This window comes from Seriola dumerili, unplaced genomic scaffold (assembly GCF_002260705.1).
Source record: "Seriola dumerili isolate Sdu_G_001 unplaced genomic scaffold, Sdu_1.0 BDQW01000149.1, whole genome shotgun sequence".
In the NCBI taxonomy this organism is placed as follows: Eukaryota; Metazoa; Chordata; class Actinopteri; order Carangiformes; family Carangidae; genus Seriola; species Seriola dumerili.
Window position 1 is genome coordinate 9,351,290 of NW_019174404.1, and position 27,394 is coordinate 9,378,683.

The following is a 27,394-nucleotide window of genomic DNA, read 5'->3' on the forward strand; positions in this document are numbered from 1 at the left end:
CACTGTAGAGTGTAGTGTGCAGCTGCAGAACTGCATGTTAGCTGGGGTGTAGTTTAACAGTAGATATACTGAAAGATTACATCATCAGGTTTTAGTAAATAAAGTGTGAATTGCAGAGGTGAGAATGAGGAAACAGCTGCCACCCACATACATCAAAAATGGAATTGGTTTCTTACCCATTACTTGGTTATTAAGAAAAATGTTATGTTATGATTATACCCTCTAATCTAATACATGAAATATACATTCACTGTCATGTATAATTATTTTATAATAGCTAAATTAAAAGGATTGTAAAAATATAAAAATCTTTATTTTGGACTCCAATCAGAGCTTTACATCCTCTCTTTCTTCTCTGTCCTGGGCTAGCGCCCACTCGATATGGTTCAATATTTCGCTCACATTTCCGCTTTATGTACTGCTGATATGGTGATAGGAAGAGGATGTTTATGGGCATCCAAGGTATTAGTCTAGACACACACACTCATCAAAGACTGGATGTGTGTGTAAGATCAATGGTAAATACAGACTACATCAAGTAACTTCTAGAGGCCTGAAAAAAGGGAGACCTCTTTGAAACATTGGGAGCTTATTGGAAACACTAAATAATAAATAATGTGTCAGACACAGTCCAGATATTTTGTAAAATTGTATTATTTTTTATTATTATCATATAATTTATTATTTCTATACATAAGCATCGAGGACAATGAGAAATGTTATGAGAAAATGCTGCACTTCTGGGATTCTGCAGCAGCAGTCCTGTTGTTCAACACAGAGTAACCTTCATAGCTGCTACGGCTATTATTATATAAATTGCATGTACCATGTTATATATCACATGTAGCAGGCAACTGGATGACAGGTCCACAAGCATAATTTACCCCCAGTATGAATTGTGCAGCGTGAGTTGTATGTAGAAAAACCTAGTATTGTGTTTGCGTACGTGTGCAGGGTTAGAATGAATTACTGGTGACCATTTTGTTGCTGTAAAAATGATAAATTACCCTTGGAGACATGTACTGGAGAGAGAGCAAGAGTGAGATTAATTGTTAGTCTTAGGCTTTGCATATGCATTGTAACAGAACCTCAGGAGCACATCACAACCATAACTCACATCAGCCAGAACAAAAAAAGAAAATAGACACTACATCACAAGAGCTCCTAAAATAGAGAGGAATTCTACTAAATTATTCAGCCCTGGCCAGTATCCCTTTTACAGCTCAGATCAGAAAAGTATCTGCATCCACTCTCACACACCCCCACACACTCTTACTGTTAAAAACTAAGACAATTCAGCCTCCATTTGAGCAGAGCTGCTTCAGCAAACAGCTCTGCTAAACTGAGGAGACAGGACCTGGGTAAAAACTGCACCACTTTCTTCTCTTCCGAGACGGGGGACAGATGGTGATGATGGTGCTGGTTTTTCCGCTGTTCTGTAATCAATATCAGTAGATTCTTTCTGCTGCTGCAGGCTGACTCAGTCAGTCTGTATGTATATATATGTGTGTGTGTGTGTGTGTGTGTGTGTGCGCAAGAGCAGGAAGTCATTCATTGCAGTGTGAGTTACTGGCACGATGACGTCAGAGTGCAGGGAACAGAGCCCAGTGGGAATATATCAAAGTATGAACATGTGTCCGTGTATAAATAAGTTAAGACTGCATCTCTCTCTATGGATGGTGCATAATTTTAGCACAAAGCATGTCAGGACAAAGCAGACGCAGCAGTTACTGTGTGACTGTTATGTAAGTGAGCGTGGCTGTGCATACAGAGAGACACAGCAGCAGGTAGAGGTATGTGGTGATACTACAAGTTAATACTGTAAAGCAGAATCTGCTGTAACGGTTCATTGTTGTGGGAGTGTTTGCTGGAAGGAGAGAAAGAACATGAGGAGGAGGAGATGGATAAGATGACAGTTTCAATGCTACAGGCAAGAAGAGACAGATGGAGAGGCGCTGAAGCAGAAAGTCATTTACATGCAGATATTGTAATCTGTCACTGCATGCATGTATAAATATAAATCAATTTACATTAACAAGAATTTACTCAACAGATGTAGACTCCTTCCTGTACTTTTTTATCAAAGGAACAAAATGTGCAGTAGTTGTGTGTAGCTGGGTTTTTTTTTTTTTTTTTTAAAAAAGGGGGAGTAATTTTTTTCTTTTCATAGATAGGTTACCACATTTAAAGGAAAAATATAAAACAGTGGTTGAATGAACAGTAAAGAAGAGACTGCTGCATCAGTCGTGATAAGAACTTAGTGCTTTGACAGAAAAGCATTTAAGTAGGTGGGCACGGATTCATTTTAGTGTTACATGAAAACAAGTTTGCACTTTGTCTCCCTCCAGTGACCAGCAGAGGAAACACACCAGGCTGTGGGCCAACAAGAAGGCAGGAGTTGAAGCTCAGATTAACAGGCACATAAGGGGGATGAACCAGTCCACTACCAGTGCTGATAACTTAACTTGGGTTCATTTTTCTGGAATAAAATTAGTCTGCAAATTGCAGTCACTAAATTAATTTATTAGATGGTGGACTTTACAATGAGAGTTGATAACTGATATCTATTGACTAATGTCATAGCCAATACCCAATCCACTTAACAAGGTCAACATGATTGCGGATACCAATACAATGTATCGAACTATACATCCTGAGAACATAAACAATCAATCAACAATCATTAACTTAGACCGGGCCTACAAGAAGGAAAGTCATGGAGCCATAGTCATGTCACAGAGTAAATGGGAAAACGTTTTCATTCATAATAGTCGTACTCCTCAGCCTGTAGTAAAATGTCCTCTGTGGCTTTAGAGAAATTGTTAACAGAAAGCCTTTGTGATATGTTTAGGTTGTGGAGTTTGAAGGATGGAGGTGTTCTTGGTGCTCTTGATGCTATTGTTTGGATTATGGGAAATGTAGGATCCAGCACTTTTGGATCAAATCTGTCAATTGTGAGTCCCCTAACTCTATGGAAGTGTAATATTAATAATCACTGGAGTCCTCATTTAAGACACAACTAAAACAGAACGAGAGAGACAGTTTGTCGTAGCAACTGAATTTTTTAATATTTGTAAGATATAAAAATCTTCATCTTTATCATACAATAACATCTTACCATAAATTTAGTCAAAGGAGGGAGAGTTTTGCCACCAAACAAGAATTATAATATAACTTTGATCCCTTTTGAGGTAAGACAGCTGGTTCATAGATTATCTAGCCACACAGGTCTTCTCTTCTACACGTGCGGAGTATCTTCTGGCTGCTTGGTTTGTTTTCACACGTTTTCCATGTAAGACATTCTGCCTCACCTGTAGGCCTAGGCACTGAGCTGAAAGCAGGACCTACCCTATGAAGCTACTTACAATGACGCACACTTTTACTATTCTTCAGGGTGTCTCGAATTCAGTGTTCATAAAAATGAAAACAAGTCAGCCAATTAACAGCATGAATGGAAATTCAAAGATCATGAATGGAAAAAAAAAAAAAGTTCAACACAATACTGGTGAAGATACTCCACACCGAGAGTAGGTCTGTGTGATATTAACAACCAGTGACTTGACAGAGAATTTAAGGGGGAGAGAGAGGCTGCCTCTGAGAGCTCGATTCCATAAAGACAACAGCCAGCCTTTCCTCCTTACACTTTGAAAACAGAAGAAGAGACCTGTATGGCGTTACGTCCACAGACTGTGATGTGCTCAGCATGTCTTTCACTATTTTAAATTACCACTTTCTTTGGACAAAAAGAAAAAAAACAAATCAACAACAAAAGCAGCCAACACAGGAAACAGCATCCGATATGCATTATCCAAGAAACACAGTGGAAAAAAAAAAAAAAAAAAGAAACTGGAAAAAACAGGAAAACAAAGCAGATATAGAATTTTAACATGCCACATTGTTCCTTGGGCAAGTTTTCTTTCACAGAAAGCCACCTATTTTACTAGTTTTTGTAGTAATAAAAATAACAGACATCTCAAATGGTTGCCAGCAGATGGACCAAGCAGAGAAAGAGGGAGAGGAGAGAAACGAGGAAGCCACATGACATCATCACGTCACCGGACCATGCACATGACCCTGCAGCATCCAGCGAGACAGAACATAAACTCACACACACACCCACACTGCAAGTCATGCAACTGACACCCCCCCTCCACACACACACACACACACACACGCGCACACACACACACACACACTCGCTCTCTGTAAAACAAAATACAAGCATAGATTGACATTGACCAAAACATCAGCATTTGACATTTTCCAGAATCCCCATATTCTGGCTGTACCAAAGCCAAAGAGGCATTTATGGCAGAAATGTTTCATATTCATATTAATAATGCTCTTTCAAAAACATTTAACAGCAGTTGGACAGTACTGTGGTTTTGTGCTGTCGGCACAGGTTGATTTGGCAGCACAACCGGTAATATAAAGCTCATCAACTTTACAAAAATAACAGGGAGACGGACAACGAAACAGGCAGACAGACAGGCGTGCAGCAAGCTGAATGACAACCGGTTACAGCAACGATGAGGAGAGAAAACTTTCTTTGTCACAATCGAAAACGTGGCTGCATCCACTCTGTGGCAGGTCATGCACAAACACACTCTCTCACACACACACACTCAATCACACGTACAGCCACACGGCACTAATACATCAAAGAAAACCTGCACCCATATTTTTCTTTCCTTTTTTTTTTTTTGCCCTCATCGCTCCCATCCATCTTCACGATCTTTTCCTAGTCCAAGGAGACTAACAGGCTAACAGCAGCTTGACGAGCCCAAACAAGGATGATAGCAAGAGCAGGACAACTGAGGTCACAAGAATGGGGGGGGGCAGGACCACAGTCAGTGTTCCTTGGCTGGTAGTGACGAGTGGACAGTGAGTCCCCGAGCAAGATGACCGGGTGGTTTGGAGCCAGGAGGTGCGGTTTTGGTCGGTCTCCAGTGAGATGACTGGTTGTTTTGAGTCTCTACAGGGAGGTGGAGGGAAGCTTCTTGACACGCCTCTGGGCTAGGAAAGAGCTCTCGATGGGTTTGAGCTCCGGAGTTGGTTGGGAGTTCTTCAGGGCAGAGTAGGTGGCCGCCATCGCACCCTGTGCATAAACAGCAACGTGGTGATTGTGTCCAAAAATAACCATTGTAACTATCCAGAATTTGGGTATAGGATAGGCTGATAACCAGAAAACATTTTCGATGTTATTGAGTAATTATTGGCTTTATTAAAACACAACCAAATTCCAATTTCCAATTTATTTTACCTTATTGTTCTCTGTCTACATCAGCTTTTTTTTTAATGCTTAACATAATGTGTGATGCATTTTAAAAAGTTCAAAATGTCTATAAAGTCTGAAAAGTGGAATTTTTAACTTTCAATCCAAATTCATATGACACCACTGTAACTCAAAAACCTTAACTGTTGTGACTGTATTACCTTGACCAGCTTGGGGTCCTGGTGAGGGAGCTGACTGTTGGGTAGTTTGTCTCTCTGAACAATCCAGGGGTGCTTGAGGACCTGCCTAGCAGTCAGCCTCTGATGAGGATCCACATGAAGCATCTTGGACACAAGGTCCTAAAGGGAACACACATTGAATATGAACGGTGCAAAGGGACAGGAGGGGGAGACTGTGGTAATCTCTGAGGAATGGGAGAAAGAAAGAGCCGTTAGTCAGGTGTTCGAGCTCTACCTTGGCCGCATCAGACACAGTGTCCCAGTCGCCACCGGTCAGGCTGAAGTGACCGTTGCCTATCCTGTTCAGGATCTCATTGGGGGTGTCCTCGGGTCCGTTGGCAAATGGAGTAAAACTGGCGACAGAAAAGTAGACAGATGATAGAGTGAATGTGACGGGCAGTGAGAGATAGAAATCGGTTTCAGACGAGAGTTTGAGTGTTTCTATTTACCCGGCCAGCATGGTGTACAGTAAGACTCCCAGACTCCAGATGTCACATCCTTCATCATAACCCTGACGCTTCAACACCTTTAATATAGTCAGAGATAGTCGCACATTTTATTTCAGTGTCTGACACTGTCATGTTTCAATTCATCAGTCACGGTTTTCAGTTTAAACTAGAGACAGTTCCTTCAGCCTTAAGAGTACAAGACTGACTGCATGAGACCGGCTCACCTCAGGTGCCACAAAGTTAGCAGTGTAGCACGGGGTCATCAGCAGGCCGTTGTTGGCACGCAGCTGCTTAGCAAAGCCGAAGTCACAGATCCTGATTGACTCTGGATTTCCTGACTCGTCAACATAGAGGATGTTGCTGGGCTTCAGGTCTCTGTGCACCACCTGGAGAACAAGAGCGCACAGGAGGGAAGAATAAAATGAGGAATTTTTTTTTTCTTTTTTAAACAGGAGCACATAAAGTTACCAGATTTTATGCCCACATGCACCTAAACGTTGTGTTTGCTGCTGTGAAAACATTGTGACACTGTGGTTTACAGGATCTGAGGTCCACAGTTTAGAAATCTTCATGTAATAAAAAGGTAAAGAGCAAAATGGGAAGTATACTATATGCACCTCCAAGCAAAAAAACAAATCAAAAAAACAAATCATTATTTTTTTTAAATGATGCATTGCAAATTGTATTTCTTAAAATCTGTTTTTGATTCTGATTTTTGTATATTTACTTTTTCAACCTGATGCTTACTCATTTTTTAATGCTCAAATTGAAGATCGACACATGTTTTATAACATGATTTTTTTTAAATAAAAAGGAAACAAATCCAAGACACTAAAGAGGTGTTTCAGTCAGGAACCTGGATAAATCAGCCAAGCGCAAACTGAACTCCAACAAAGTGAAACTTCCTGTGATTAATAAGTTCATCAGTCACCATCAATAAGGAATAAGGGACTCAGGAGTAAGGAGCTAGTGCTGGTGGTCCTCACCCCCTGTGAGTGCAGGTACTCTACAGTCCTGGTGATGGTGTGAAGCACAGCGCTGGCCTCTCTCTCCGAGAAGAACTTCTGTTTGAGGATCCGATCCAGCAGCTCGCCGCCGCGCATCAGCTCGGTCACCAGGAACACCTGCTTACCGTTATCGTACACCTGAGACGGAAACACACACACACACACACACACACACACATTATCACATTATCACATCACCAACTGTGACGTTCAGTGCACTTAACACCCGAGGCAAACAATAGTGTGATGAAAAATGTGCGTTTTTATACTCACATCCTTCAGTGTTATGATGTTGGGGTGCTGCCCATATCTAAGTAGAATCTCTATCTCCTCAGAGGGGTCTGTACTGGTCTTGTCAATCATCTGTCAATCACAAGTCACAGTCACACCAAGCTCTCATTTTAACAAATAAAGTATATCTAAAATGATTTAGCATCTGTCCTTGAGCGGTATGCCAAAATTGCTGAAATAACAGTCAGAGCAGTTATTGTTCTGTGTAGTTTGTATGCGTAGCGTGTGTTGCTACCTTGACAGCATATTCTGTGTTGGTGGCCTTGTGGATACATCGTTTACAGACAGAGAAGGAGCCCATGCCGATATCTTCCTTCAATACGTAGCCGTCGCTGAACAGCAGGTTCTTCCCGTGTAACTGCTGCAGAGGAAGATTTGAAATTTGAAGAGAGTCCGTGAGTGGGGAGGCGTGACGGACTGACAGAGCCGACAAGCCGGAGGAATGCTGAAGGTTTTTCGGGAGGCAGTTGAATCCATTTCTAGAAACATTTTCTGTCTCTCCCTCTCTCTCTCTCTGGTTGTAAAAACTGTCTCAGTCTACCACGTGCAGCTAATTCCTGCTCCTGCCAGGCGTCAAACAGGATCTGATGCCACGTCATTCCCTTATTCTTCCTCTCTGCCTCACACACACCTTACACATATCTGCATATGCCTGTCTTTCCCTCCTCCATCCCGTCATCACCCGCGAGAACCGACACGACAACTGCTATATAACAACACGCTGTGCTGTGTGTGAACAGTTACACTGCTACAGTTAGCTGCAGTCTGACCTGGACCACTGGATGTGGTGGAGGCTGCACTGGCTCCACTGAGCCTTCCTCTTCCAACAGAGTCGACGCGATGAAACTGAAGCCTCTGAAGAGCTGGTGAGCTCCGGCACTCGGCGGCACGCCAGGAGAATCTGTAATATAATAATGCAAGGTCACGTGTTGAAAAAGAGAGACAAAGAAGCCACAATAAACCACACTTTCAAACTAGGTATTTTTTAACAAGCACTGTTATAATTAAGTGTTACTGCGTTTTATTTTTGTTGCCACCAGTCATTAATTAATTGTGTCTCCTTTAAATAAACATAATCCTGTATTGATTTGTTTTTTCAGCTTCCACTGAACTGCTTTCAGGGAGGAAAAACCTGACAGGAAATAGACAGAGTCATTTCATAAATCAGCACAGTCAAACTCTCAGCTTTGACCTCTGACCTTTAGGGGTGCGGGAGGTGAACTCAGAGTCAAAGTAGAAAGTATCGTCCGGACGCGCCACTGCTGGTCTGAATGGAGGCTTGACTTCTCTCCTGAAGAGTTTCTGAAAGGAATAAAAGACCTTCACTCACACCATACAGGTGAGCACAGAGTACCACGGCTGCTCTAAATGAAAAGCCTCTCATTTTATTTTTCACTGTGCATATATTCAAATATTATTAACAGTCACACACTCACATTCCAGTCTATGGTGGAGAAGAAACCGTGTCGTTTGATCTCCTCTGCACCGTCGGCGCCAGATCCTGTGAGCGAAACATCCGCATTTAGCAGCATGAATCTCAACCAAAGACCAAACACAGGGCCGGTCTCAACCCTTCATCCACGAAACTGTGTCAGACAAGCATATATGCTGCCATCTGTGACAGTCATGTTCATGATCTGATACTAACCCAGTCTGTTGGCAGGGTTTCTCTTGAACAAAGCCCGAAGCAGAGACTGGGCCTCTGCACTCAGGAACTGAGGCATTCCCAGACGTGCCCTGCAGGGAGAGACAGACGACACCCAGCTTAAATTATTTCACCAGAAATCAAGTGAGCGTTTTTTTTTTTTTTTTATCAATAGCTACTGCATGCAACAACGGACTTCTGTGTCAGATTCTCCTTCCATCCAGAGGACACTCACTTCAGAATGAGGTTCATAGTTTCTTTGCGGTCCTTCCCTTGAAATGGCAGCGCTCCTGTCAACATCTCAAACTGGGAGAGAGGACACACAACAAGCATTTACAATCTAAGACACAATAATCATTTACTACTCTTGTCTTAAAAGCAATGTAAAAGGCAAAAAGATGATTTATTTTTTATTTATTTATTTATTTATTTTTACCATTAGTACTCCAAATGACCACCAGTCAGCGCTGTGGATGTGTCCCTGCCTGTTGACGACCTCTGGTGCCATGTACTCCACGGTTCCACAGAAGGAATAAGCTTTCTTCTCATGATCAATGGCTTCTTTACACAAACCAAAATCTGAAGAAATACAGAAGGTGCAGTCAGTGCACCACGACACAGCATCAGAATATAGCATCCTACAATACTGTACTACTTTATTCTGTCAATCTGAATCTGTGTCTTAATATTGGAGCTGAGTAACGGGCTTCTTTTGACTCTTATGTAACAGCACAGTTCATATTTTCAATTACCAACATGATGAAGTGAATAAAAGATCCCAGACATTAATCTGCAAAGCAAAGGCAGCTTTAAGATAAATCTCATATTTCATCTTACAACACTTTATCTTTGTCTGTGTTTGTCCCTCGGAGGCTTCATCAGTATTACTTGTTATATTGCCTCCCTAAAGCGTCCTAAGGTCACCTTTGCTTCGATGGCGACAGGACCCGGAGTAAATAAATGGCCATGATTATGGACAATGATAAGATAAAGTGTAATAATTAACCTGGGGAACACATACAGGCCAATATGCAGATATCGTGAGTCAGCGAGATAAAGCTGTCAGCGCATGGTGAGTAATTACGGTCGAGAAGGTTGCTGAGAAGAAAGTGTGTGTGCCTGGTAGAGAGACTGGGTGTAAAAGTAGGAGCAGGAGCCTCACCTGTGAGTTTGATGTGGCCCTCCTCATCCAGGAGAATGCTGAAAGAAAACATTGTCAAATGTAAGAAAAATGAACCTCTAAGAAGGTTTGAACATTTCATCACACACTGCAGACACTCGTACCAATTAACACTCAACTTCCCTTTATCTGTGGCTTTGCTCTGCTGTAGTCTGGCTTATCGCAAAATATAATAACCACATTTACAACTTAAAGGGACTCTTGCTGACTTTTTGGATCACCAGCAGCACTGTGGAGTAATGACTGAAAAATCCATCTGTATGGTGTTGTGTGCACATTCACGCCACAAGCACGTGGGAACAGCAGAGCTTGGCGAATGAACATCAACAGCCGGCGGCACTAATGTACCGTAAAAAAGCAGCAATTAAAATGGAGAAAAGAAGACGGCAAGTGGATGTAAAACAATGAATGGTTCAATACTTAAAAAGGATTTGCAAATGTTCAGTGAGGTAGGTTTGCATTCATAATGTTTGTTAGTGCTTAAAAGACACACACACACACACACACACACACACACACACACACACACACACACACACACACACACACACACACACACACACACACATTGTGGTGAGGAATGATAGTTCTGCATGTTTAAAGAGCAAACTGGAAAATTCCACCAGGTGCCTTTAAAGTATCTATCACAGAGTAAATAGGTTTGGATATAATACTAAGCATTGAATAAATGGTTCACTGTTTGTCCAGGTTCTTGGCTGTTGCATCATTTATTAGATTACTCCAAATAAAAGCCTCTTCAGAGAGCACTGCAGCAGGAATAAAAGCTTTTCCATAAAGATTACAAGAACACACACGGCTGACGTATTATTCCAGTTGGGGATTGATTCTCCTGAGATTTGATTTTGCAAATGTAAAAAACTATATAATCTCTGAGGAATTCTCTCTGATGCTCGGTGCCGTTTTAACATATTTACTGGGTTAATTGAAAGGTCAGCGGTGCTGTCGTATGTCACGTGACTCCGGCAGATCCAGATATCCATTGTTCATCAAATATGCATTTGGTTTGTGTATGATTCCTTTTCTGTTGCAGTCTCTTACTTTTCAGGTTTAAGGTCTCTATAAATGATGCCCAGGCTGTGGAGGTGGTCCAGTCCTAATGCCAGCTCTGCCAGATAAAACTTCACATCCTCCTCTGTGAACATCACCTGGGAGACGCACATGCACGCACGCACGTACGCACACACACACAAACACAGCATGACAGTGAAAAAGAATAACACCATTAGAGCCAGAGAAAAATTGGATAAATATTTAATACCAAGTAAGATATATACTGTAAGTGGACTGAAGGAAATAAAGTCTGGTCAGCAAAACATCAGGATCTAATCACTCTCACCTCTTTAGAGAGTCTGGTGAAGAGATCTCCTCCTCTGAGGAAGTCCAGGATCAAGTACAACTTCCCTTCAGTTTGGAAAGCTACAAACACACACAACTTTCATTCAAATTGGATTCAACTGTAAGTCAGAAAACATGAATGAAGAAAATCCTCTCCAACAAATCCAATAAAATGTTTTCTAGCTTTGGGAAGTAAAGAGAAATAAAGCTCCAGGCTGACTCACCATAGTGCAGTTTGACAACAAATGGGTGGTTGACATCTGCCAGGATGTCTCTCTCCATCTTGGTCCTCACACGGTCTCTCACTAAAGGGTGAGTAAGAACACAGAGTTTAGTGTGTGTGTGTGTATAAACCTTTAACACTAACAGTATAACTTGAACTGTAACCCACAGTTGTCTATAGTCAAGTAGACAGCGATTCATTGTCGTATACATGTTGATGAGTCGTCAGCAGGAGAATGATTTTGTTGACTACGCTCTGTTGTAAGTGAACGTGAGTAAAGTGAATCCAGTCGTATATTCCTACACCACAGCTCACTAAATGCTCATGTCAGAATTTAAAGATGCAAATAAAATCTGCACATTTGAGACTAACCACATGGATTTGGGGGGGCTATGTGAACAAATGCATTGATGTTTTTTGAGAAGAATGACAACATCATCCAGATGCAAAGATGAAAAACCCACATCAAGCGGTGGGTGGTCTCACTATACCAACATGTTACTGTGTGTAGTTCCCTTTGAGTTACAGGAAAAGCATACAGTCATTTACGTGAAACTGTGAGGGTCCTGCCACCTGAAGATGAGCCGAGTAAAAGAGAAAGTTTTTTGAAAATCACCCTACATGAACTCAGAGCTGAGAAAAACAGCTCTACAAAAGGCAATAAATACACGGCTCTAACGAATGATTATTGTCATCATCCATTTATGTGGATTTGCTGGAAATTGCTTATTTTGTCTGACCAACTGCCTTGAACCCAAAAACGTTTTTAAAATTTGCACAGATGTAAAATCAGAGAGAGGCAGCAAATTCTCACATTACAGATGCTGGAACCTGTGATTCATGCAGTGATGAGGGAACACTGATCTGGGAACATCTGCTTCCCCCTACAAGAAGATGTGTGAGAGCTACTCTCCTGCACCTGGTGATCGGTTCAGATGGGGTTCACCACAGTTGGGGGGAGGGGGGGGGGGGTTATGAAAATTCAAACCTTTCAGTTATGGGAACCTTTTGTGAGGACAAAGACTTTTAAACTGTGCCACTGTGAGGACACCATTCAGTCACCTCACATGCGACTGTACCTTTGAGTGTGGCCTTCTTGAGGACCTTCATGGCGTAGAGTTGGTTGGCATCTGGAGGGGTCACCTTTCGTACCAGGAACACCTGCAATATGTACAAAAAAAAAAAAACACACACACACCACGAAACCCTGTTATATCAGATGAAGGTTTGAGAGTGTGAAAGCGCAAAAGAGGGAGAAAAACGAGCAGAGGGAGCAGCAGAAAGAGAAGCTGTGAGTTATGTGCGTTACCTTGCCAAAGGATCCCTGTCCCAAAACTTTGAGCAGCTCAAACTGAGAGGCATCAGCCTTCTCTGAGCCCTCTTTGACCACATGGGTAATGTTGATCTCCTTGATGTCTCCATCTTCCTGAAGTGTACAAAACAGAGGGGAAAAGAATATAAAGGCAGTCAGTGAACACTGAACAAATGGGTAAAACAATAAGGACACTGTGTGATTGTAAAGACTGTGCGAAGGACAGAAGATATCAGAGAGCACAGTTGTGTCATAGGAGTGTCTCCTGCTGTAAATAGCGGTACATCAAAATAAAACGCTCAGAAAGAGGAAGCAGAGCAAAGAGAGACGTGTGTGTGTGTAAGAATGAACGATTACACTCAGTGGGTACAGTGTGTGTGTGTTTTTTTTTTTTTTTTTTAAAGAGGTTTCTGGAAGTGATGATGACTGCAACATAAAATAGAAGTAAATGACTGTGACACTTGCACACTTGTTTTAAAAAAAAAAAAAAAAAAAAAAAAAAAAAAATGCAATGCAGAACAACGGTTCATTTTATTTGTTGTTTTTGGACTTTTGGACATAAAAGTTGTTTAACCTCATTTTGCCTCTTTGCTCTGAGACTTTTGGGTGGAGCACTGTTGGCACTGGTGAGAACTCCACCACATGAACGCTGCCGAGTCTGACCTGGTGTCAACCTAACCGAAACTCATCAACACCCTACAGAGCCGTATCAAAGCATCAACATCAATAACAACAACAACAACAAGTCGCTTTTCTAGAGACCAAGACTCACTTCTTCTGTGCTTATAATCTCCCGAGTTTCACACCACAGATCTACACCGAGGCACAGTACTATGGTTACACTGTAGGTTGCATTTTTAATTTAACTTTGCAGTTGGTGGGAAACAAATTTTTTTTCAGCTTTTAAACCAGGAAGTTCACAGCTCCTTCCAGAGTTTCATGTGAAAAATTTGGGCCTGGAAAGTAGGACATCTTTCAATTTAGCCAATTATCATGTGCACCTAATTATAGACAGTACATTTTAATCTATGGGCTTGATGCTCAGTGCAACTGACACAGTAGAGTTGAAATATCAAAATTGATTTTTTTTTTCTTTTTACAAACTTCACCGTAAACAGTCGTATACGGCATTTTTCAAATAAAAACACCACAAATATGAAGCTGTGTTCTTTTTTTTTAATTTGAGATCAAACTATTATTTGATTAATCAGTTATTGGGTTAATTTGTTCGTTAATTAAAAACTAATTTTTATGATTCATCATTTAAGTTATTCATCAAGCAAAAAATGCCACATTCAGCTTCAACTTCCTGCTGTGAAAAGTCAGGAGGGGTATTTTGCACTATTTTCTGACACTGTAAATATGAACCAATGGATGAGATGAAGAAATAAATGATCAGATTAATGAAAAATAATCAGTAGATACAGCCCTTAAAAATGATTCTGTAAGACTGAGAGACTTATGAAAACACTGGCGACATGATAAAAGTTTCGACAATACACCATAAACCACTACAGCCTGGGACTTTATTTGACAACAGGAAACCAGAGTTGAACATGCAGGCTTTCAGCTGCACATTGTTTTTTAAAAACAACCACCAATAACAGCATGTAGCACAGCAAAGTCTTTGCAGTGATAATACAATTCCACTTCCCAGCTTAAAAACATCAAAACACCACTAACAGCTCCGTGGAGACTACTCAAATTTGATCAAGATGCCAACATGAGGAGGTGTCACTTTACCGTCCAGGGGTTCCTTGGTGCAGGTAAAGTGTCGCTGTTGTTGTCTGTCGCAGCTGGTGTTCTGCAGCTGTGACAAAGAGCAGGGCTGCCGGCCGACGCTTTGTTCTTTTTGGACAAGTAGAGGGTCAGAAAGTTCAACAGGCTGAACTTTCTCCTGTCCTTCTCCATCTCAGCATCTCTCAGACTGTTTTATCATCCTACCCATGTCCATAACAAGACAAACACCGTTCTACCTCACATAAATCACCTTAAACCTCACCTCATCTCGCCACGAGCACCCTTTAGACTCATCTGTGCACCCATGTTAGGATTAGTTCTGTGAACCGCAGGTTAATATAGAAAAAATAAATCTCTCACCCTCTGCCCTTTATCTATTCTCTCTGCAGGGGCCTCCTGCTATATTTTTTAATAACTCTTCATCTTCATTTTCTCTTCCATTATCGCTGTTGTCCTCCCTCTGTCTTCCTCCTCTCTCTCTCTCTGTCTCTCTCTCTCTCTCTCTCTCTTCTCTCTCTCTCTCTCTGTCTGTGTTGGTCTGATTAGCCTGGTGTGTCCTCAGCGACTGACTGCATCTGAAGTGAACTGGAACCAAAGCATGCAGGAAGAGCCTGCTCTTATTCTCACAGTCCTGCACCCAGCCAGCCACACACACACACACACACACTTGCGGCAGAGAGAGCAAGAGAGTGAGAGAGCGAAAGCGAGAGCGAGAGCAGGAGAGAGAGAGAGAGAGAGAGGGGGAGAGAGGGGTGGGGGGGAGAATGAAACAACAACAACAACAACAACAAAAGAAATAGTGGTGGAAATTGATTTTTTCTCTGCTCCCATGATTGAAAATAACACAGCTACCACAACTACCTTGACTCCAAAACCCAACTCTGTGCAACTTCCCTTTACCCACAATTCAACAGAGTGAGAAGCTGGAGGAAGGGGGGAGGCTGAGGTGACGATTCAGACATCTCACTGCCTGCGGATGACAGAGATTTTCCTGCCTCTGGCCAGGCATGTCCCTCTCTTCCCTCTCATAACAGTCTATTCCTGCCCATCCTGTCTCTTAAAAAAAGCCCTCACCACTCCTAAAGTGCCCTCTTACTCTTTTCCTTTCCTCCATCTCTCACTTTATTGCTCTCTACAAATACGTAAGACAGAATAGGCCATTGCACATCCATTTAAAACCAGAGCATGAGTCAACTTCTCTCTTGACCAAACTGTGGCATAATCGAGCTTTCAGCAGACGTAGCTTTCACCAACATTTCGTTGCACTGCATTGCACTCGAGCGAGGTTGTTTTTAGCCATTTTTTTTTTTTTTTTTTTTAAATTGCTGAATTAAATTTCCACGGATGAAAATGAAAAAAAAGTGCATTAGAGTGAAGTGGATAAAATGCAGACATGTTACCGTAAGCAACAGTAAAGCTGGGGTGTGTTTGCTCAGCGAGGAAGGAGCTGCAGACTGACCCGACATAAAGTAGCTGCACAAGTGGTCAGAGCTTACCTGGCCTCTAATATTGGCAAAGTCCCTCTCTATCCAGGTAATATGAGACTGGTGCTAGGAGGGGAGCATGGTTGTGTTAACATAGGTTACAGAGAACATACTGTATGTATTTACATTAAGAAAAATAAAAAAAGGTATCCTCCCCTACAGAAGTAGTGGACACAAATACACAATTATCCTCACAGGTACACCACGCGCACACACACACACACACACACACACACGCACGCACACACACACACGCACACGCACACACAGAGAGAGAGAGGGGAGGAGGGTAGAAAGGGGCATGATCGTGATCACACTAGTGACAGGAAACCTCTTTTCCCTCCTAGTTCTCACTTCCTCTTTTCTAGAACCGATCTCACTTCCTTCCTGCTCGATAACTCCAATACAGCAGCAGCGGGGAGCTGAGTTTACTTGCATGATTGCTGCTTAGCAAATTTTGAATTTCATATCTGACTGATCACACATGAAGGTGCCAGCAATTTCTAGAATTTGGAGCATCCAGAAATAAGCTGTGGTGTCATTTGAAGATACTGCACAGAGTCACTAGACTCCGGCAAACTGAAATGAGTCTACATATTGTTTCAACGTGTTAAGGCGGTTTTGGCTGAACAGTTTCAGTTTTATCGTGCGTGTATGACTATTTAGTGCAACAATGCATGGGGTGAACACTAGGGCATGAAATCACTGAGCACACAGAAATACAATGTGTGTCCCTCGATTACCAACAAAATCAGTCACACTTGTAGAATGAAAGGACAGAAGTTTGAGCTTCAACCTACCAGCAAAAACTAACTGTTTATGCTTTAGGGTCAGAGGAGGTGGACAATAAACATGTCCTCCTGCGTTTCCTCTCACTTCACAGCTGAGAAGATGGCAGCTCAGCTCCACATCCACCCTCACAGATGAAACCCCTTCCTCTCCTCCAAAAATATCACACCACACACACACACACACACACACACAGCTGCCTAAAGCTTTGGGCAAGTCTCCAGTCCCAATCACATCCACCACCCCGGTACACCACCGGCACTCACACATATATATACACACACACACACACACACACACACGCACACACACACACGCACACACATACACAAAGCACATAACTTCCCATCAAACACACATGAAAAAGTGGCCACTTGCCTGTCGCATGTGGGTTTTGGTGCGGAATAAGAACCTCCACATGTCTGTGTCCAGATATTTCCATGTCAATGATGCTGTTTGGTGTCAGAGAGAATGTCACCCTCGCTGTCTTACAAATACACAGCCGCTTTGTCTGAATTAGCTAATACTCAGTATGCAATACCACAATGACACGGACAAAATCTGCATGCTTACGCACACACACACACACACACACACACACACACACACAAAAATGGGAAGTGAAGTTATAAAAAATGGACACGAGCAGCAAACTTGTCGGGGATAGAGTCGAAGGAAAGGGCAGGAAGTGGCTCTTAAGAAGTGTTTTTCTCATTGGTAAAAAGAGGCAGAGACAGGGAGTGGTAGAGCGAGAGGGGAAGAGAGGGGAAAAGAGACTGTTACCGGAGCACAGAACAGTTCTCGACAAGTCTACAAACTCTGATGAGAGGTCAAACAAAGCAGAGATTCACTTTGCATATTTAAGCTCTGTGTGTGATGACACAAGTTTCTGTTTGCAGCCACAGGAGCTCCAGGAGACATGGAGGAGAATTAGTTTCACACTGATGCACCCAATGAAGAGAAAATGAAAATCCTGTATGAAGTCTGCAATTTGGACTAGAATCTCATCTGGCAAAACTCCAGCCAAACCTTGAACCACTACTGAACAATAAACCTTTCATGACAAGGCTCCTGAAAGTGCTTTCTTTTTTTATCAGATCAAAGCAGTTAAAACAAACCAACCAAATGCATCTGCAGTATGTAGAGGTTTTACTTGATTCAGGACTTTCACATTTACTAACTTATGCCTTTCTGACAGCTAGAAAGCAGATGCACCCTCTGTCAAACAGACATGGATGGTGTAATGCTCCTTGGCAAACACTAGGGGCCAGTGCAAGTCTACAGCCGCGCCGGTAGGGAAGTGCTCCAGGAAAAGAGTGCAATGAGATGGAGCTTTAGCCAAGTAAGGGCATGTTCACATTGTTAGCTCATGCCTCCTCCAGATCTCAGTGTTGGCTTCGACATCAATTACACTGAGGGAGACATAAAGCGGGACAGAGAGGGAGCATGTGGGAGGTGGCCGAGGCTGGTCTGCAGCTCAAAAACTGTCCAATCACGGCAGTAAAGGTCACGCGGGTTTAAGGCCTGCAACAGCCATGCCAAGTGTCTCAAAGCAATACACTAAAGCTGTAACCTGCTCAATATGATGATTAGATTTAGAGAATACAATCATATAAAAAAAGGGTGGATGTGAAGCAAAGAGAGAGAAAGCACAATCAAAATGGTGCATAAACACCAAGAGAAGAAGTTCACTCAGACTGTGAGCGATCTGAAAAAGACAAGACAATTACAGTATTTGTCTCTGTGTTTCCCTCTCCGGCCTCTACTCTTTCCTGGAAAGAAGGAGGCGGCAGCACCTGCATGATCTCAAATACATGACAGCTCTGACTGTTGGAACAGAGAGGAGGAGGAGAGAAAGAGAGAAAGTCCAGCGCGGGAGAAGCGTAAATGACCGGTGTACATGGAGGGAGACAGAGTAGTCTAAACATACATCCAACCAACCGTGGTTTGGTCTCATTACTGTGAAAACAAATATCCTACACTAGACTTTGTCTGTGTGAGTGCACACACACACACACACACACACACACACACACACACACACACACACGCACAAACGCAGGGGTAAAATACACTGCATAGATACTCTGCAGCTGTGCTCCAACTGTGACTAAGATTTTGTGATTATGTAATTAGAGCTGAAGAGAAAAGGTAACTCTTGAAAATATTGTAGGCAGTAAGTCAAAAATACACCACTATGAGAATATGCATCATATTTTTAGGCAGCACTTTCTAACATAAACACCCTTTATAAAGCACTTGTAAGTTTTAGCTACTAGCTTTAATGATTAATAAATCATTTCTCATCATCCAATCTCTCTGTTATGGATCATTAAGTTTACCCTCCTCCAGTTTTGTGTTCTCAGCTCTTCCTAGGAAAGAACCCAGACCAAAATGTATTGATATTAACATTTATATCTGCAGACTTGATGGATTGCATAAAAAAAAACAAACAAATGCAAATTAAACCACCTGTTTAAGCCCTATCCAGTGATGGCCTCCGTATCCTGGTGACCCAGGTCAGCGCACCTTTGGCTCAGAGTTGCATCAGCGTGCTTGGACCTGTTTACAAGTCTAGTTAACATTCATAACTGTTGACTTATGGATGGGTGGACTTTTGTAAAAAGGAAAAAAACCCAGGTGACCAGTGCAAATGCTATTCTTGTCTGTAGCTCATAACTGATCTAAGAAGCATTAGTAAATGATTTATCAAGCATTAATAAAGCCATTAGTTAATCCACCTTTAAAAAGGCGCCTTATTAGAAAGTGTAACTGTTGAACTGAGCAACGTATATCTACAGCTCTATGTTTGATTATACATATGCACTGATGGAGGAAATTCTAGTTTAGAGTTACCAAATGAGGTTTGTGTTTGTGTGTGTCTTTAAGCACGAAGGTCCCGACATGTCTGCAGGCAGCCACCCAAATCTGTCAGGTGAGAGACAGGAATGTCTCTCTCTGTCTCTATCAGTCTGAAACTCTGTCCTCTCTCCCCCTTCATCAACTCTGACGTCATGGACCCGAGAGTGCCGCTGTATTTTGGAGGGCAGAGCTGACTCATTCATTCAGCTAGTTTCTTTCCCATTTGTTATCTTTTTTTTTTTTTTTCCTTTGTGTGATTAACAGGCTGGAGCTGTGACACACCCTCTTTTCACTTTGCCCAACAGCCTCTCCATCTGTGCACCTTCATTTTGTCCTTTACCCTGTACTATTCGCTCTCTCACTCTCTCTTTATGCCCTCTAGCAACACCTGCTGTGACAGCCATGACTGACAGGCGGGTTAAAAAAAAAAAAAAAAAAAAAAAAAAGAGGGTAGAGCTGCAGATGGACATTCACCTGGTCCAAATGTCTATCCTCAGACATCCCATCATGGTGCTTTAATACTAACTTAGCCCGGGGCAGGCAGGCGGAGAACAGATTTAAAGAACATCATGAAAGAAAAGATAAATGTAGAAAAAGATAAAAAAAAGTTTAAGTTCAAACTGGGAGAATAACCCAAAGGCTTACAAAGAACAAAGGCCTAGCAGCACTGCACATACTGAAAGTCTTAATCCCTCACTACTTAGTGTGATTATCTCCGTCTTTGTCAGCGTGGCTGCTGTTATCCCACAGAGACGGAAGACAAGAGCGTTTAGTAGAAAAATGTAGCAAAAACAAGAACTTTTAGAACAAATACAAACATTAAACAACAAACAATGCTTGCTTCTAAAATGAATGACATGTAACTATATATATATATAAAATCAACCAGTGCTCATCAGCACATTTCATTATAACACACACAAAAAAAGGTGCAGCGATTAAAAGAAACAATAACAGTCACTTTTCAGTGGTTACATGTTTTAACCCTTGGCCCCTCGGTGGAGGGCACCACTGAGGTTAATACCCATCCTATAGACTCTGCCATCTGTCCCATCTGGTCATCCCGTTACTACCATGGCATCGACACAACAAAACATACAATTATAAAAAATAAAAAAAACTAGATTTATTTTCAATCAATAACCAGTTACTGGTATATTTCTCACAAACATAAAATACAACTACTACTACACTGACCCAGCTTCACAGTACACTGCACCAGATGGCATCATTGAGTGACAACAGCAAATGTCTCCTGAACAAGTCACGACTGGCACAGGTGCTAGCTTTATATCAAATACCGTGGACAAGTGAATTGGATGCTACAGGAAATGTACCAGAGGTAGACCAGGATTAGCACAGATGCTACAGGAAATCCTGCGTTGGCATCTGTAATATTAATAGCAGCAGCAAGGATAGCAGTAAGATGATAGGCAGTTTAGCGCAGGGCCAGTTGACATGAAGCCATAATGGTCTTGTGTAATATCTAGAGTGGCAGTGATAATCAATAAATACATTAGAATTAAATAAATAAATAAATAAATAAATAAATAAAGGACAAAAGTGGCAGGAAGGAGAAAGAGAGAACAAAAGCGAGGGATAGAGAGATAAGTGGGAGAGATAGATGAGACAGAGGGAGAGAAGAACGAGTGGATTCTGGTGATATATACACAATGAGGTCATCGGAGTTAAAGCTAAGCTGAATGACTGCAGAGGAAATGTGCGGCACTCCACAGCACCATGCAACGAATACAGAGAAGCCATACAGAGGGGGGAAGTAAGTGTTCAACATGTCAACTTTTTTTCCCCCCTTATTAAGACACAGTTACAATGCAGCATTTCACATGAATATTATAATCTGCAAATAAAGTTATGTGTAAAACACGGAACGATGACACAGGGGAAAAAATAACACTGACTGAAATGGTTTTAACACTTCAGCCCTTTAACAAAGTCTCTCCTTCCCGGTATGTTTTGGATCGCTTTGCCTCTGCACATCATGAGTTGTTTCTTGTGTGACAGCATGTTAACTAATGACTTGTAAACTTGCTTTCAGTTTTCGAACCTATCAAGACACACTAACCGAGCTGGTTCTCACATGCACAAGTAGGAGGTAGAACCACTTTGTGAAATAAGCTGGTGCCTTGCCTTGGTGTAGAGATTTTTCTTAATGCGTTCAATACTTTTATTTCTTAATCATAACTTTATTTATACATTGTACTGTAATGATTTCTTTGTTTGTGTGAATTTCTGTTGTCTGTCTGGTCAAAATTTCATAACAAACACACAATAACTTCCCCCGAACTTTCTGTCACTCATCTCAAATTTCTATGTCATCACACAACCATTCCCACTCTCATAGTTCAGACTCTTCACACCAGTCAGAGCAGTCCAAAATAGCAACTTCATATTTCAGTCAATACTTCATGCTTCCTCCCTCTCGTGGTTCTACTCTTTCCTTAAATATCAGCCTGCCCACTCACCAAAAACTCTCAAAACAAACATGGTCATACATCAAAAACACTGGTGTATGCATCCTTCCTGAACTTGCCTTGAACACTATTGATAATTGTGTGCTTTAATCCACAGCATGTCTGACTATCAGTCTAGTTCATACCTTAAATCTATTGCCAGCAAACTAATGGCAAGACAATTTATGGCCAATGTTTAACCAGCCTGGGCAGCCACACCCTCATTCTTCTCCAGTGAGGTGAGATAAGAGCCAACTAACCGTCTGCGTGAAGTTACACTCCACTATAATGAATGCTATTTTTGGGCCGAAGTGCTGCTGTGCATACTGTGCTTGGAAAAATGATTCATTTCCATGTGGAGTCCCCAAGGTGTAAAGAAAAAGTTATGTCCCCCCCTACTTTATTTAAAAAGCCCATGATAGCTAAAAAGGCAGAATCGTAATTTTAATCAACAAACTGGGTTTGACGCTACAATCCAAATTTAACATCTGAGCAGGAAAAATATGAAACTGACTTTCTTGCTGAATTCACAGCAGATGTTTTGATGTGTATTTTATTGATGCTGTATTGAATGCATCTTTCGGCAGAACTAGTTTGATATGTGCTGATTAGGTGAACATTTTAGTAAGCAGTTACCCATTTATACATCCAGCAGACCCAGAGTAACACTACCATTCATCTGGAGTTGTGTTTCTGGCTGTTCGTCAAATGGAAGTCCAATATTCACTCTCTTCTTAGCTCTGTTTTAGTCTACACCAACTCCTGAGGGAAATATCTGGCTCTTTGGCTCCTGAATGCTTCACCAGCTGGTTGCTAACTGTGTGTGTCTGCTGTTTGGTGCTGAGCAGGTAGCATACAGTTGGTTCTTAAAAGCTTGTCGGTTACAAACAGCTGTGTCTGCTGCATCTACACATGGAGCTGATGATTGAACAAAAACAGTGAGACATAGTCGTTTGACCTATTGTTAATATAAAAACACAGCTTTCTACAGCTTTAAAATATATGATAAAATGCAGAAAGACCGAAGAAGCAAAAGCTGGCAAAGGTCTGAATGAGGACAACTTGTCTACTTGCTAAATCGGCTAGAAATCTGGCAGATGGGGCAGGCACAGCCAACATTTACCAGCATTTGGTTGGTGGCCGGTGGAGATTTGGAGCCCTGCCTCTGGCCATGTCAGACAGCGTTAAACCAGTATGAATGAAATTCCTTCTGAAGCCCATTTTTTCTACTAAAGTTCTGCATCCTTAAAACACAGCCAAGATGAGTAAGCGTGCTGGCACTGACACAAAAAGTGAATTCATTGTTAGAAGCTGAAAATCAGGAGTCAGTTGTGCAATGAGATCCTGACAAATCAAACAGATAAAGTCTGGGAGGTAACTGCTACGTGGCTTCAATCCGGGGGTGATCAACAGAATAGAATAGAGTACAATAGAATAGAGAGACTATGAAATAGGGATGTCACAAGAACTTTAACTTTATTTTAACATTATATTAACAAGTTACAACATGTCATCAAAATGTTCATGTCCTGAAATGTTACTGTTATTGTTTGTGAATTGCAACAGCTAAGCAAAGCTCCGCAAATGTTATCTTGTTTAGGCTAACATTGCGACAGCACATAAGGTGAGCTGGGTGCTCATAACGTTACTAGGGCAACCGTCATCACCGTTCAGTCTGTTAAAATATGGGTCTGTCATCATGGAAGTCGATTTAAACTGCTACTTGCACAGTCTATAAGGAAGTGCATGCTCACACATACATGTGCACGTGTTAGCGCAGTGTGTGTGCAGTAGCCTCTGTTGTTTTCTGTTTTGTTTTTTTTTTGCTGTGGTATTGAATTTAGCATCAAGAATCATGGAATTTCATTGGTAATGGTACATACTACCGAATTTCTGGTATCGTGACATCCCTACTATGGAATATGTTGGTGTTAATGGTTAGCATTTACTGTACATAGGGCTTGGTGGTATATACGTGTATATATATATATATATGTCAACTTTTTAAGGTACATCGATATGTTTTCAAATGAGATATAGGATGAGACAATACCATTTATATCCATGTAGTTTGATGCTGTGTTACATAACCTGTTTTTTTCCGTAAAGCCGTGCCTGTGCTGCAACTTTCCTCTCTCACACTCTCCACGCAAACCCCGCCCCCACTCTCCCTTTTCGTCTCCACGCAAACTCGGCCCCACCCGTTCAAAGATATCCTGCAACATGCGATGCTCTACACTGCCTGGTTTGTTAGATTTAAAAGATCTATATTTCTCAGATGTGTATTTTGTTATCAGGAGAGGAAAACCTGTAATTGACCTCTTTTTTTTCTTTTAAATCACTCCTAAATTGTTCAATTTTCATTTACTTGTTTTGCAGCAGTATATTTTCAAACAAGGAAGGAAACCCTGTCTTTGCATTTCATTCGTGGCTTTGACTTATAATTGAACATTTAGCCCGCTTCGTAGGACATACAGAGATATACTGTATATCGTGTATCGCCATTCAGCCTAAAGATACAGAGAAATGATTTTCGGTCCATAGCGCCCAGCCCTATTGCCATGGCAACCAAGGTCAAAGGTTACATGCTCCTGGTTGCAACTGCTGAGAAAGAGAAGCAGATTAGAGAGAGTGAAAAACAGAAGAAAATACAGAAAGAGCCCGACCACACAAATGCAAGACATTAACTTGAAAAGATGAATATTTAAATATAGATACAAAGAAAAATGCAGCAGAGGTTTTATTAAATCAAGAGAAAGAAATAAAAGGTCAGCGCTGAAAGAATAAACACCATCAGCATCCAACCATGTTAATGAGAACTATAAAGGATGAGGGGAACTGGTCGGAACATTTTCCTTAATCGACCCTGAGAGGGAGAAGTGTGAAACTATGGCAACTGTGATTTCTGTCTCCATCTCCCAGCATCCTCTTTGTAAAACAAGAGGTGGTACGAGAGGCAAGCCTACACACACACACACACACACATACACACACACATACACAAGCAACATGTTTTAGATGATGCTTCCAGGTAACATTTGCCAGCCTCCATCTTCACAAAAATGAGCATGTTTGTGCCTTCACACTCTACTCCTCCTCTCCTAGTCCTCCTCTCTGCACCATCCATACTGCAAGAGAATGACTTTATCTGCATTTATTCTGTAAGGTAATATATTATGATGGCCTTTAAAAGGCTGGCAGTGTAGCTCGTGACTCATCAGACTATCAGAGACCTTTCACAATACACAGACCTATCTATGGGACAATGCACACACACACTGGATGATTAATGGGACTGACTCTCTGTCATAGTAGCCCTAACTACTGAGCTGGTGTCTGTGTGTATATGTGTGTAAGAGTATATGTTTGTCTGTATGTGCATTTTAAACCAAACTGATATATGAATGAAAATCCATGAGTAGACCACTGAGGACTTATGAGAAGTGTGTGTTTGTGTGCGTTTGCTCTTGTGTGTGTGTGTGTGTGTGTGTGTGTGTGTGTATGCGTTATCAGAAACCTTTTCCCTCCTGGCGGCACAAGTCACAATCAGGGCTTAGTGACGCCAAGGACACAGTAACCATGACAACTAGGCCCAGAGCAGCCATGAATGGATGGAGGAGGGGATGAAGTGAATAGATGGATGGATGAGTTTGAGCAGCGTTCAAGTCCAGCAGGTTTTTAGTGTGTTCCGGGACGGTGAAACCCTCTGATATTTGGCCTTGACATGGCCTGTGCCAACTGTGCTAGCTCTGTGTCATTCATATTATCAGCATCAGCCTGACCAGATGAACTCATATACCATAGTTTGGGCATTGTTTCTATGGGTAATAATACTTTACACACAAGTTAATGTCTGATATCTGGTACCATGGCAACAATAGCTTGAAAAAAGAAAAAAAGAAAAAAGTCCAACGGGGGAAGAAACATTAGCAAACAGATGAGAAAACCCCAGGTTAGGCAGAGTAATTGAAAGAGATTTCATTGTAGCGATGTCGCCATAAATCAAGATCTTTTGACGCTGCCGTGCACAATGTTGTCATAGCCGACAGAAATTATGTTTAAAACTACAAAAATGCAACCTCAATAAACCTGACTCTTCCTGAAATGATCGCTTGCGGCAAAATTAATCCTCTGAGATGATATGAAAAACTCTTGATGGAGAGATAAAGATTAGTTTAACAGCATCGCATGAAAACAGAGAGCAGTTCGAAAAAACTATATGGCTGAGAGGCAAGAAGACGGAGCAAGAGGGAGTAATAGAGGTTACGTTGTGTACAATAGAATCCAAAGATTTAGAGCCTCCTTCTAGCACAGAGGCAGGCTGGGTAATTGGGCTGTAAACCATCTCCCAGCCTGTGTCTCTCTGTGTGCTTGTGTGTGTCTCTGTGTGTGTGTGTGTGTGTGTGTGTGTGTGTGTGTGTGTGTGTGTGTGTGTGTGTGTGTGTGTGTGTGTGTGTGTGTCTGTGCCCACCAGCACCCCAAGCCACCTAAACCGCTGCTGCCATTAACATCAGTTTCTGCTGATGATAAACTCAGATAAGAGGATATTCGCTTGACAGACACTTCAATCAGATGCTACCAACCCCCCCAGCGTGCGCACACACACACACACACACACACACACACACACACACACACACACACAGACAATATGCAAACTGCACAGGAACATCACAAACAATCACCCATTTACTTTCTCCAAGCACTACCCCACACGCATACGCACAATAAAACACACACACCACACACCCCTCCTGGGCTTGCAGACACAGTCGTAACAAGGTCTGCTGGCAACTGCAAAGAATAAAGTACCATTTTAATTTGTGTTAAAAAACCTTCTGGAGAGGGTCAATTAGCTTGCAGAACAAACACAACTACTGTGGCTCACACTTGATAAGATGTGAACAATCGTACACATGGTTTTTTTTTATTGTAGTCAGAAGGTGTGTGTGTGTGTGTGTGTGTGTGTGTGTGTGTGTGTGTGTGTGTGTGTGTGTTTCTCTCTCTCAGAGCAAAGTCTGTCCCACTTGCATAATAAAGCTGATTTTCCATTGTACTCTCTTGTTAACTGACTAACTCGCCATGTAGGAACAGGAACACTGAGAGTTGTTTATACATAACAGATGAACCA

At 41.8% G+C, this 27,394-nt stretch overlaps 1 protein-coding gene across 3 annotated transcripts in view; it reads right to left on the reverse strand.

Annotated features, from left to right (window-relative positions):
• Window positions 1-2,791: 2,791 nt before the first annotated feature.
• LOC111225371 (ribosomal protein S6 kinase 2 alpha) overlaps window positions 2,792-27,394 on the reverse strand; it is a 48,078-nt gene continuing 23,475 nt past the window's right edge. Inside the window, exons 1-23 of one of the 3 annotated variants that reach the window (XM_022750194.1) lie at window positions 17,309-17,394; window positions 16,154-16,207; window positions 14,661-14,765; window positions 12,915-13,031; window positions 12,685-12,766; window positions 11,607-11,687; window positions 11,384-11,463; window positions 11,086-11,192; window positions 10,009-10,046; window positions 9,283-9,425; window positions 9,082-9,152; window positions 8,850-8,938; window positions 8,638-8,702; window positions 8,401-8,503; window positions 7,972-8,102; window positions 7,437-7,562; window positions 7,184-7,273; window positions 6,890-7,048; window positions 6,128-6,289; window positions 5,904-5,980; window positions 5,690-5,807; window positions 5,437-5,574; window positions 2,792-5,098 (exon numbers count right to left, since the gene is read on the reverse strand). In XM_022750194.1, the coding sequence (XP_022605915.1) occupies window positions 4,976-5,098; window positions 5,437-5,574; window positions 5,690-5,807; window positions 5,904-5,980; window positions 6,128-6,289; window positions 6,890-7,048; window positions 7,184-7,273; window positions 7,437-7,562; window positions 7,972-8,102; window positions 8,401-8,503; window positions 8,638-8,702; window positions 8,850-8,938; window positions 9,082-9,152; window positions 9,283-9,425; window positions 10,009-10,046; window positions 11,086-11,192; window positions 11,384-11,463; window positions 11,607-11,687; window positions 12,685-12,766; window positions 12,915-13,031; window positions 14,661-14,765; window positions 16,154-16,207; window positions 17,309-17,350 (2,301 nt within the window). In that variant the 5' untranslated portion in view covers window positions 17,351-17,394 and the 3' untranslated portion in view covers window positions 2,792-4,975. Of the gene's footprint in view, window positions 5,099-5,436; window positions 5,575-5,689; window positions 5,808-5,903; window positions 5,981-6,127; window positions 6,290-6,889; window positions 7,049-7,183; window positions 7,274-7,436; window positions 7,563-7,971; window positions 8,103-8,400; window positions 8,504-8,637; window positions 8,703-8,849; window positions 8,939-9,081; window positions 9,153-9,282; window positions 9,426-10,008; window positions 10,047-11,085; window positions 11,193-11,383; window positions 11,464-11,606; window positions 11,688-12,684; window positions 12,767-12,914; window positions 13,032-14,660; window positions 14,766-16,153; window positions 16,208-17,308; window positions 17,395-27,394 lie in introns of those variants that run through there. The other 2 variants (XM_022750196.1, XM_022750195.1) reach the window with 2 other exon arrangements.